Source organism: Periophthalmus magnuspinnatus, chromosome 5 (genome assembly GCF_009829125.3).
Source record: "Periophthalmus magnuspinnatus isolate fPerMag1 chromosome 5, fPerMag1.2.pri, whole genome shotgun sequence".
NCBI classification, from domain to species: Eukaryota; Metazoa; Chordata; class Actinopteri; order Gobiiformes; family Gobiidae; genus Periophthalmus; species Periophthalmus magnuspinnatus.
In genome coordinates, this window is record NC_047130.1 from 27469276 (window position 1) to 27482752 (window position 13477).

Consider the following 13477-nt stretch of genomic DNA (forward strand, 5'->3'; position numbering starts at 1 on the left):
AGAAAGTGCCGGCAGTGCAGTCTTCATTGCGATTGAATCTGATACCCTCTTTGCATTGTTCCCCCTCCCCTTGTCCGCACGCTCCACCATTTGCCTCTGTGTGATTTATTTAGTTCTATTCTGATATCTGACCAGACTACTATCAGCGCTGGGGTTTTGTCGTATACACAATGAGAGTATGTCTGGCACAGCTGAAGCTAAATGGTAAAAAAATGGCAGAGGAAGAATGTCATAGCTATTCAAAGCTCTCTTTTTACCTGAAGCACCACTGCAGGAAGGAAATGGGAAATATAAAAAAGGTTAAGAAACACTCCACGAGGACTCATGGCGGTTCTGAAGTGTTTTACAAAAGGAGACATGGGGGATTTTTTTTTTCTTTTACCTCTTTCCTTTGTAGAATCTGATTGAAATAGTATGAAAGATGTACAAAGATCCAAATGGTTACACTGGTGCAATACTTTTGTTATCAGAGATTATATTTTATTACACGACACAATGAATAGTTGGATTTTTGAAAAGATAGCAAAGATGTGTTTCAAGCAATAATATGATTCTAGTTAAATATGAATTACAGTGAAAGAGGATGACAGAATAAGGCCATGGGTTTGCCGAGCTTGTTTCAAGGACTGCTTGTAGTTTCTATTCAGGGTAGATTTAGTTAAGGCTCTGTTGTGTAACATGATATGATTAATATATTCTTAGCAGAGGATGTTGCCCTGCATTAACGACAAAATGGGCATACGTTTACTGATCTAGTTATGGCCAGATTGGCGTATACGCAGTCAGTGTCACTGTTGTTTCAGTCATGTATAGAAAATTATTCCAGGATTTATAAATTGATCATAGGTCATCATGTTTTTTGATTAGACGTCACACAGTGTTTCCCACAGATTTATATCATAGGCTGTATAAAGAAGTGGACTAAGGGAGTGTGACGTCACATAATGCGTTCGGCTCCAGTCAATTGAAGCTCAGTGAGGCTAGCAGTTACGGGGTGAATTTGGGGCCATATTTGGAATTCCGACCACGAGTATCATAGTGTGAAGCTGTGGAAGGTAACGCCCCGTCCCGTTTAGCAATGCTGCCAATCAAAGCTCTTGCTAACACTACTGGGAGTGACCTCAGGGAAAAAATGCAGCTGATTTGTCACTTATTAATGGTCATATCTAGAGTTACGGACACAATAGAGAAATAAAAATACCAGGATCAATACGAACATTTTAAGACCAAAATGACGAGCCTGACAGCAGCATTTACAGAGAGAGGTGACAGTTTTCTAATGTTAAGTGAATTGGAGCCGATGGAGCCAGAACCGTATATATACAGTCTGTTTTATAATGAGAATATGGTGGCACAAGACATACTCATTGAATAATTTTACTGAAAACACTTGGAGTACATATGTCAGCTATTAAGAATTTCATAAATATTTATAAATAATAAAGCAAAATCAATTTATTTCATTTGACTATGGGGGTACACATTGGATTATGGGGGGGTCACCGGTCACTAATGTGAAACATTGCACGTTCAATACATCAACAAATAACATATGTATTGACCTTTCATATACTGGAAGCATTTCACTACAAATCACAGCACTGCATGAAAGCCATCTGTTTCTGCTGCAGACTACATCATCTCCTTGTGTACTCATCTCATTGTGGTTTGACTTTCTGGGCCCTTGCTGCCTCCAGGGATTCTGTGGAACCACCATGTTGGGATTTCGCAGCCTTATTACTCTCCTCTGTCATCGTTTGTGACAGATTATGTGGGCTACAAGGCCAGTTATCCTCCTGCACGCTGGGCTCGGAAGCATGATTTGATTGATTTCTATCTTGTCTAATGCCCTGTTACCTACTGCCAATGTCAACATGAGGATGGTAGCACACTCACTTAGAAGGGTCAATCAGATCCCGGGCAAGTGCACGTCATGTAGCGAGACGGCCTGGTGCCAGCTGAAACACCTGGTCACCCTCAATACGATTAGGACCGATAAGCTGATTGTGGGGAGTGAACGGAAAGGTCTCGCTATCAAATGGAAGCGCTTGTAGTGGAAAATGGTGTTTGAAATCTCCACGATGCGTTAGGAGTAACAACAATAAAAAGTGACACTAAAATGTTGTGGTTCATTCACTTATATCGGTATTGAATAAAGGAGTCCACAGAATACAAGTGGCAGAAGGTCAGTGGGTAGAGTTGCAAACTGGATGGTGGATGGTTGAATCTGTTATCAGCATTTTTGTTTTGTCTTTGTGCAAGAACCTTCACCTGCATTACTCAGGAAAGAGTGATTTTTACACTGTGGTGAGAGTGAAGCTGGTGATGCATTTTGTGTCCACCAGTCACAAATGAAGACACATTGTCGAACTGATACAAAGTAGAAATCTTGGACAGTATATAGGGCAGTAAGCTCCATGTCAGTCTCTTAGGGCCTGATAAATGGAGAGGTTCTGTCTTCAATGGTATCTGATGTAAAACTTAAATCAATAAGCAAACTGCTGAGAACAAAGATGATTTCTTTGATTCGAGAAGGAAGACATCCTAGTCTGGTTCTCTGAACATTGCTACTTCAGCAGCCACATTTTATGATGAAAGATAAGCTGTCTGTGTAACAATCTTCAAAAAGTGAAGCATGATATTTAGTGCTATATTTAGACAACAACAGCAATGTGAAATGTGAGAAAAGACACCTTGTTCTAACAATATAGCTTCGTTCACTTGCTCAGCTTGATCATTTTCCATGCGGACGGTCCAACAGATGTAATTTCTAGAAACACATGACAGGTTATAAAGTGTTTACAGCTGCACCCGCTATGGCTCCCCACGCGCCTGCACACCTCACCGGTCTAACAGATGACTCCCTGACACGGCTGCACAGAGGGGACCCCCAGACCAAGTGTTCCAATAACATATGTGGGTTTGGAGCCAGGAGAGAACCAACAGTCACCAAATGAGTGCTCCTCGGTGAGCTGCGAGACAGGCCTCAAACCCCACACGTGCAGCAGCCATCATGAATAATGATCTGCCCACACTGCCTCCCATGACAGGGATATGCCAGCCTGTCTATTCCTCCACTGTATACGAACCACATATGCTTTCACACAGGGATGTCTGAGAATGTGAATCATTTATGGTGCTTAACTAGCAGATACGCTGACGATTACCAATTGAGCTGTGTAGCCATGTACAATACTAGACAGATAGATAGGCTGAGAGATATAGATACTTTATTGATCCCGATGGAAGTTCAAGTTCAGCAACAACATTTCCCCTGCACTTTTTAGTCACCTTTGTGTCTCAGTGCATCTTAACAGGAGGACTGGTCAGGTATAGGGTCAGAAAATCCTGTGTCAGGGCAGTGTGATGGGGCAACAGCCCTCAGGACAAAACCATGTGTGTCTTGCAGCCTGGGCATCACAGTCGGCCTGCAGGGGGAGCCAGATGAACTCAGGAGACACAACAGGGACGCTCTGTTGTTTCATTTGGTGATGAGATGGAACACCGCATTAACGTATCTCCTCTGGAAGATCTTCTGCCACATTTGGTGTAAAAAGCCTGTAGCGTATCAGAGGTCCATAGCTAGATCCTTAATTATGCAATCTCTGCGTGATACAGGTTGAGCTGATTTCTGTGTGATTCCACTTTTCAAAACCAATAGTGAGAAGGATTCTGAACTGCTCCAATTTAGGCACCATTTTCAAAGTGGTCCCAAGTAGTCTGGCTCAGTGTGCTAACATGCTAGTTTCACATCATTGTTGAAGATCCCTGAACCAGAATTCACTGGCATATTCTTGTACATTAAGGCTAAAATGTACTATACTGACCTAAGCTAGCCCCTGAGCCCCATGACCAGTGTAACAGCGTTTCCATTCAAGGCAGGCATCACAGCAGGTATGTGAAGGTAAATTACTTAGAACATTCTATTTATAATCTATAAAAAAGGCATGTAGGTTATGCTGAAACACACCACTCATTTCTTTTCTTCCTCATCTGCTTTGAAGAATGATTTTGTCTATGTGCCTTTGATGCAGCCCCTTGAATGCTATTTATTTTGCTCTGGATAAATCAAAAGTCTCCCGAGGACAGACGTGAATAGCACCATGTGAACAGAACACGCACAGACTGTATTCAACAGCCTGCTCTTATGCCTGACAGGTGGATGCCCATTATTTTCCTATATGGCTGTCAGACATCAGTGACACATAGAGCTGCATTTGCTTGGGGTGTCCTGAATCGGGGTGATTTTTTTGACATAGTGAAGTGATCGCAACATTATTAGAAAGATCAAAGCTACAGTGCCTAATGGTCTAAACTAATATATTGAATTAAAATATGTTGCTAATATGGAAAAAGATCATCAAAATGAAAGATTGAGATATACTGTACATATTTTGCATCTAAAAACAGTGCTTTTATGCAGTTATATTAATCTGTATATTGCTGAATAAATGAACACGCACATTAATATACATTTACATAAGAACTTCATTAGAATTAACAAATGATAAAGTGAGCTGACAGGTTTAAACTATGCTAGCATCGTATAAAGATTAGCTGTAACTAATTCTTCCCCACAGTGATAGGGTGATGGCTAACATGTGAGCGTTTACTGCTGGTTGGCTCTCTCATATCGAATGCATCAATGCCTTTTACCAGGCAATCTTCAGCATCCATTTCAAGTCAATTTAAATGAAATACTGTCATCTCCAATAAACACGGCGGCTCGTGCAACAGGATTTTTCTCCTTGCTAAACAGGTTTTCAATCCTCTACAAAATAACGTATGCAAATAGCCCTATCCCATTTTCCAAACAATATCTATTGTGACAGAAGAATGAGATCATATACAGGGGCGTTTGTACACAAGCGGCAGAAAACAGCTTTAATATGGTATGATGGAGGAGAAGCAGCGGGGGGAGTGCATCTAATAGAAGCTACATGTATATAATGTATTTGCGGAAGGTGTGCATCTGGACAGAAGGATTACAGTATAAGCTCTTACTGTTTTAAGAAAAGTTACTATGACAACTGAGACTGCGTTGCGAGTGTGTTAATCTGCATATAGAGGACACATACAAGTTTTCCTTATTGTCAGTATATGGACAGCATAAACTACAGCAACAGAGGCTGCACTAGCAATGACTAATCCCCGTCTCCCGGTGCTGGGGATGAGGCAATGAGGTTTTAGAACTGAGAGATCCAAATGTGAAATGGGGAGCAGCAGTAGTTAGTTTTATACACTGGAGCAGCACAGATACTAGGCTTTACAGGCGCATTACATTAGACTTGACATATAGCATACAGAGTGTAATAGAACAAATCTTTTCATTCTTCTTCCCTTGGAGCTTCATGTTTACCACTTTACACCAATTAGCAAACGCAGCCTAAACGCAAATCTCCGGGATTTTCATTTCTCTGGTTCAATTATGCTACACGCCCAGACAACTTGGTGAGAATGGAAAAGTTATCAATGAAATAAAGCATGCCCCAGCAGAAATGAGATAACAATGTGCAAAATAAAGAAGGCAATATGGCATCTCAAATTCAGTTCCTGTGTCATTTGTTTAGATCTAGTTTCGGGACATGTTTTGAGATGGTTCTTCCTGGTTTAGTCCTGGTTCACTTACGGACCAGATGGCCAAACTATGGGCCAGGGGATCCGCCCGCTGTCCCAACTTTCAGATCACAGGATGGACACTCTACCAATTGAGCTACTTCCGCTACAGTTTTGCCATTTTCAGTCGTGATCATCACTTAACACCTTGTATGATCAGGGTTTTCATTTTTCTTCCTTCAAAATTTCTTGTTTACCATCTCACATCTATTAGCGCCAGCGTCAATTCAAAACTCTTGACATTTTAATTTCTCCCACACAATTAGGTTGTGCTCCTGACTTCCTGGAAATAGGGATGTCAATGGAGCAAAGTGTGCCTCAGCAGAAATGGGCAGAGCTGCTGACGTACATTCATTCTTATTACGTTGTGTCTTCTGTCATTCATAATTCAGCACTAAGGAGACATGGCCCCATAGTGGTTTAGACTTGACTGAGATATTGCTTCCTGCATGCTCACATTGGTCTATCCAAATACTAAAGACTCATACATTTTTATTTAAATGTTTTTCTAGACGCTTTCTAGACACTCGGTCCCATTACAACAATGATAAGATAAAATTTGCAAATAAATATACATTATTACAGCTCAAAATGGTTCTGTTTAGCTGTGCACATGACTGAAAGGTTTTTATTCTGCACTCTTCTCTTGTGTTAATGTTAATTTTATGATGATTATTCATGTTTTGATTTGTTTTTATTGTGATTTTAATGTCTTTCTTATTCTGTAAAGCACAAATTGTGAACAAATTGACTGTGATTGTGCTGTACAAATAAACTTGCTTTGCCTTTCCTTGTAATAGAGATATGAAACTGCAGTCTTTCGTTCATTCATTCAGTCAAACGTAAATATTTCTGCACTTACTTGTTACTTTTGAAAGTCAGGCACAGTACAAGCACATTTCTAATGGCCTGCCAGAATATTGTCTGAAATGTCTTTGCTATAATCACAAAAATAGATTTAACTATAATTATGCACATTTATTTGCTATTCACTTATTCTGATTTGTGTTGCCTTGATGTATATTCATAATAACATTGCTTACGATAATGGAAACTGTCAGTACTTCTCCAGCATGACATGAAAAGAAACACATATGTACAGTATTTCCTTTGCTTTTATTGCTAAAGGCAACCTTGAGTATGACAGTGAACCTTGATCTATTTCACGAAGGTTTGAAATCACTGATATAATTTGCGATTATGAATATGCCGCTTTCTCAAGGCTGCGATAATAGTGATCAACCCCATTCCATAAGGTTACGTAACTTCTTAGGGTGTCTTAGGGTACGCTTTTCAGTGTCTCTTATATACTGGCATGTATATGTTTATATGTTACATGTGACTGTATGTACGTGCCTTATATAATCTTGACCATTGTGAAAAATAAAAATTGAATACAAAATTCAATTATTATATGGCAAATGCTAAAAACTAAAAGTAGCTGTTCTAATATAAAACCCCCTCCACCTACACATGCCCCTATAGCTTCTTGTGATGCACCTTGGGAACTGAACCAACATCGTCCTCCGTGTACAACACATCACCACAACGCTGTAACATGTAAATTCACACCACACATTTTACCTACAACCCATGGACTTTTCCTCCCTATGGCCCTTATGTCGAGGATCAATAATCCTATAAATCTACCCTAGGCGAGTGTAAGATCAATCAAGGCAGAGCAAATAATACTAACCTAAATGAAGCAAGCCACCTCAGAGGGAAACCAGGTCAAAATAAGGCTATAGTTCAATGAATATGTCAGCAAATCCCCCAGGAGGCAGAGAGGAGGTGAGAAGAATATCCCCAGTGGAAATGGGACTGAAAAAAACAGCAGCATGCACAAAATAAAGCCACACAATTTATGCCCTGCACATTTGTTTTTAATGAAGCATAATAATTCATAGCAGCAGAGAGGGATGCAAGCACCTACAAAACCAGAGTATATAGCACAATCCGGTTTGACTGAGAGAAGGCATCTAAGGCAACATCGTATTTGGGTTCCGACGTAACAGTTTTGCGTTAGTCAAGTGGCATTGTTAAAAGTACTAACCATAAAGCGCTTTTTCACAACAAGTCTCTGTGCAAGATATAATGAAAAGGTTACGCATTAAAAAACACCATGCTAAAATGACACTTTAATTGTCTTTATTTTGTATTTTAAGTTGGTATTAACCTTATTCTGCCCTGCCCAATTTTGTCGTAAATGTGACACACGCTTGACACTTTCAGTTGAACGGGAATCCCATTCATTTCAACAGTTCCACAACTAAAATATGACAAAGTAGGTTGATTTGTGTAATGTTTCTGTGCACCAACAAGACACCAATGCCCCAGTTCTCTGGGAAGCTTTAAAATGGCCATATAGAACTTATTTGCTGCCAATAATAGCAACGCCCTGCAGAAAAATACAACCCCAATAATGATCGCGGTGCCTATGGCAACTTCTGGAATAAGGTGAATATTGTAAAACTAGGACTTTGTGACAAAAATCAGACTGCTGTGTGGTGTCTGCATCTAATGGTATTATTTATAGTACTATTGCTAACCTGGAAGTGAGAGCTATAAGAAGCGCTAGGACTGGCTGTGCTTTGGCGTTTTGCCCTGTTTCACTTTTATTTAAAATCTGCACAAATGATGAATATGAACATGTATTTGTGAAAGCTGTGGCTTAGTTCAACAGATTTAAATACCTACTTATTTCTTTCATGGTTTGGAAATTGGGTAATGCAGCTTTAAATGCTTTTGTCTCCAAGTAAGTAGTAAGTGTGGTGGTATGTAATCTTCTCATTCACTCAGCATATTTTGTTCACTTGTACTGTAAATGGCAGAGCACATCTATCGCTACACTTGTTTCTGGGTGTCTAAATCCTCAATGTAGCGGAATCCATAAAATGAAAAATATGTGTTTGTATTTTGTATGGAGCCAAAACATCACTGTGAAAAAACATGGTGGCAAGTCAGAGTAATACCCATACATTTGAAGGTAATGGCTGGATTTATGGGTTAGTGCTCACTGATCTGCAGCGACACTGGTGTGAAGCACAATAAGAGCAGAGCATACCTTTGACTGTGAGGCTGCCCGTGCTGCTGGCCACTCCAAACTGGTTCCTGGCCACACAGGTGTACAGGCCTGAGTCAGTCTTGGTCGCGTTCCAAATCCGTAGGTTCCCACTCTCCAGAATATTCACCCTGGGGAAGAAAAGATTTAGGTTTAACTCAATCTAAAGAACATCAGGACTAAACCAGGAAAGATTTTGAAATTATATCGGACAATAACTGTAAAAAACTAAGCAGCGTGAACCTGGATTTATGACTTATGCCTTAAGATTTGTAAAGAAACTAGGGAAAACTTTTAACCAAAGAATTCAAATGCACTGGGCCGACATTATTCTCACTAAAGGTGCACTATGTAACATTTCTGGAGGAAGGTACACTCATCTCTATGGAGTTATTGTTTTGTCTTCATGGAGACAAGCAGATAACCTCATCAGGCTAAACTACAGGTCAGATCAGTGGAGAGGCTTGTCTTTCAAGTAAGAATGCATAAATGCAAGATAATGCCATACTGTCAAACATTCTAAGCAATGTAATTTAATCTCCCTTAGACAAGCAGATGGCGTACCCTGCTCCAGAGAAGTTACATAATGCACTTTTAATGTATTTTCTGGACTAAATGCTTTTCTATAATGTTTGTGTCTGAAACACAAAAAAAACAACAAAGTAAAGTACATTTTAACTGCATTTATACAGTTTGTAACCAAGGAACAAAAATCTGAACACAAAATGGATTGGCCATGAACATTTCATGACTTCCTGGGATCAGTGTTAGATCTTTACTCCAGTTTGCCCAACAAATTAGTGCCTAACTTTTTGATTTGGGTGATGTGCTATTATTTGTGGTTCAAAGCTGACAAAGCAGAAGAATACACTGCAGTGCACAGAGTGGAGAGAGGACTTCTATTGCTCTAATTAAGTTCCATATGTCTTTGCAGCAGGGTGACAATGCTGACATATAGAGCTGTTTCCACAGATGATTAATTCAACACCATAGTCCACATATAGGACAATGGTGCTCTGGCCTTTATATAACAGCCACAAGTTCTTCAAAAAGGTCAAAGGGCCTTAACTAAAGCTGACATTTTCTAAATAACAGGAGGACATGTAGATTGTGCCCTTGGATCCAGGCTGCAGAGGGAAATCAAGGGCTGCCCAGCTCATCAAAGCACATTGCATTTTAATTGTGTGAATGCTCTGCTGAGTATGCAGATGTAAACAGCACACTGGTGGTCTGAGGTAAACAGAGAGTGATGTTTGTCCACTAAATGTCTCTGTTCAAGGAGATGGTGTAATGGCAGAGACAGCATAGGACAAGAAGGTCTTTTACTTTTAAGTGCACTTCATGTTATGGTAATGGCATTTTTATGACAGACTAGATTATATGTTGACATATGTTGACATAGACACCAATTATGGTGGTGTAATCCTCAACCATCTTTTTTTCATTTATTTTTTATAATATGTGGGAAACATTAACCAATTGTCCAATAATGTCTTATCTTAAACATACATAACAAAATAATAACAAATTGGAGAGATGTGGATATTTGCTCGTAGCATAAATTTAAAGTATATTCAATATGGTACACTGTGTAACTTTTATAGTGGAGGGTCCATCACCTGCTTTTCTCCATGGAGATGTTATTGTTTTGCTTTTGCTGTTCCATAGTATGGCATTAAGCATATCTACCTACATGGAGACAGGAAGCAGATTACGTTACAAGGCTAAGTTACAGATCAGATCTGTGGAGAAGCAACCCCACAAATAGTAATAATGCAAATTTTCATGGTATTCCAGACACCTATAACTGAATAAATACAAAGTTGGTAAGTTTAATGCCATACTGTCAAGTATCCTTGACTAATCAATAACATCTACACGGCTGTAAGCAGGAGGCAGACTCCACCAGAAAAGTTACATAATGTATCATAAATTTCAGACTATAAGCTGCTATTTTTTCCCCCCATGCTTTGAACCCTGCGGCCTACACAATGGTGCAGATAATTTATGGATTTTTACTGGCCAACAGCCATCGGGAGACATTCTCTACCAGTAAACGCAAATATGAGACAGAAAGATTATCCACTGAAGAATCCACTAGTTTTGATTTGGAAGTGTCATTTTGAGCATCATGCACACACCACCATGGAAAACACACAACGAATGCACATGATGCAGCTTTTATGTTAAAGGCAATAGATCTGGCATCAAAGAAGGAAATAGATCCAATGCTGGAAGCTTGGCATCAATGAATTGATGGTGCAACATTGGAGGGACCAGCGGGAAGAACTTAGTCAATGTAAAAAGACGACAAAAGCTTTAAGAGGAAATAAAAGCAGATGGCCCATGTTGGTTCTGTTTTATTTTCTAAACCTGCAGGTATGTTCATCCTGTGTTACTGTCGTGTTGATGCTACGTTGATGCCTTATTGGTGCCGTTTTATTTTCTAAACCTGCAGGTATGTTCATCCTGTGTTACTGTCGTGTTGATGCTACGTTGATGCCTTATTGGTGCCGTTTTATTTTCTAAACCTGCAGGTATGTTCATCCTGTGTGGATGCCGTGTTGGTGCTGCACTGCCAATTTTCAAGCACAGTTTGAAAAAAACGTGTCTTAAATTAAAACAAAAAAAAACAACAAAAAAAAACAAAAACAAAACTCGTGTATCATCTTTCTGTGTAAATATCTCATGTTACAACATATTTGCAACATGCGGGTTATATTCAGGCGTGGCCTATATATGTACAAAATTTATTTTAGCTGCTGCAGCTTCTATTCGGGTGCGCTCAATAGTCAGAAATTTACGGTACCTTTAAGAACCCTGGTATCTCTGAACACTTTCTTCTGTTGTTTTATGTTTTACTTATTAAACCCAGTTGTTGTTACATTTAATTGCCTGTAAAGCTGGAGATACACACCCTAAACCCACCTCTAGTCACAACGAGCCATGCGTCTTCAAGTGTGCTGGTGATAAGAAAGTGCAGAGACAGTGTATTGTAAGAGAATCTACTCCTCAAACCACATGCTGAGTGGAGACATTCTATCAGGCAGATACGAGGCAAAGTGCTGAATACAATGAGCATCACTCACACAAGGTGCATATCACCAGTTAGTGGCATCAAAGCAGGAGGCTGATAAATTTAAGGGAAATTGCCCATTAAACAGGACCAGGATGCTACAAGTGACAATAAGCCAGCGCAGAGTAAGCACAATCACTGTACCACCCTGCGGATATATACGCACCCAAATCTGCCCTGATGACCACACTGAAAGACCTCTGTAAGCAACTTGTGAAGATAGTCATTTGCAAAAGAACTGTCTGCTTTAAAAATTCACAAAAGTTTTGGAGGTTATGGTACAGTCAGAGCAAACACTAGTGGGTTTAATGGACAGAATCAGAGCAGTATCTTAACATTATAAACCACATTTCAAGTTAAGATCAAGGAGTTTATTGATTATAAATTGAAATGTAGGAGATATAAGCGACTGTAAAAGTCAGCAACACAGTACACTAAAACATGAACAAAATCTTAATTCATGATAAATAAATTGTTTATTAAAAGGTATAGTATGCAACTTTCTGGAGGTAGTACATCACCTGCACGATTCCATGGAAATAGAAGTTAAAACCATACTGGGGCACATTCTTTACAATTATATATTATGCCATACTGTGTAAGATTATAGCCAAAGGGATAACATTCCTATGGAAACAAGCAGGAGGAGGCCTACTTTAAGGCCAAATAAGAGTCAGGTTTGTGGAAATGCAAGCTCAGAGCAAGGATGTTTTTCTGTGCAATACAAAAAAAAAAAAAAAAAAAAAAAAAGACTGAATTAAAAATGAATAAATGGGTCATGGTTAAAAAATACAGTCTTAAGTAGTTGCTAATCCTGAATCATTCTTAAACAATTTGCACATTATGAAATCCGTCTTTGTTCATGCTTTATTGAGGTTCAGTTATCAGTCATTGCCTACGAGACCCATAAAAGTAACTTCCATTTCAGGGCCTCAAATGTAACACTTGACTATACAGATCACTCAAACCTGTAAGAAACAATACATAACGTCTGACATGTTTTTAAAAGAATCACTATACAGTATCTAAGGCTCAACAACGACTTCACCGTCATGTAGTTAGCCACTTACTAGATGCCCTACCAAAGTCCTTCCTGCAGACATTCATCCTGGAAAACCAAACGTCACGAGGTATTATTCATACTCCAACTAGAAGTGGTGACCTCCTTCAGGGCAAGCGGCGTGCAGCTCGGTACAATAGCTCACCATAAGTAAATACCTGCAATCATACACTGTGCCGCATATACCCACTATGCCGGTGTCCTCTGGGACCATGGCGCTATCATGTGACTCTGCAGCATGGATTGGAGTGTGTATATACTAGGTACAATAGCACTTATGGGGAGTGCAATCCTCAGAGGTCCTCCTGCGCTGCGTCTGCTTTTTGTTGATGCTTCATTCACAAGTAGGAGCCTCTTCACCCTTTTAGACCCATTATGGAGAGTGGAGCAGACTGCTATCTAAACAAGTGGAGCTAATAAGAGCAGCACGGGTCAAACTCGGCAGACGTCAGCGGGGGGTGATTGAGTGGAGATGGAGTGGAGTTTAGTAATGTTTCACATGTTGTAATTCTAATATATGATCTACATTAAAGGTGGATTATGTGACTTTTCTGGTTTCATCGTGTGTCTCCATAGATTGTATTTTTTGCCTAGACAGTTCCAAAGTATTGACATTAAACAACCATTCTTTTTTAGATGGAGACAAACACGTAACAACTCTTGA

The 13477-nt window shown here is 39.6% G+C and overlaps 1 protein-coding gene across 2 annotated transcripts in view; it reads right to left on the bottom strand.

Annotated features, from left to right (window-relative positions):
• The window catches only part of cntn4 (contactin 4), a 154535-nt gene that overhangs the window by 20604 nt on the left and 120454 nt on the right, over positions 1-13477 (bottom strand). For both annotated transcript variants that reach the window (XM_033967008.2, XM_055221898.1), the window contains exon 12: positions 8681-8808. In XM_033967008.2, the coding sequence (XP_033822899.2) occupies positions 8681-8808 (128 nt within the window). The remainder of the gene's footprint in view (positions 1-8680; positions 8809-13477) is intronic.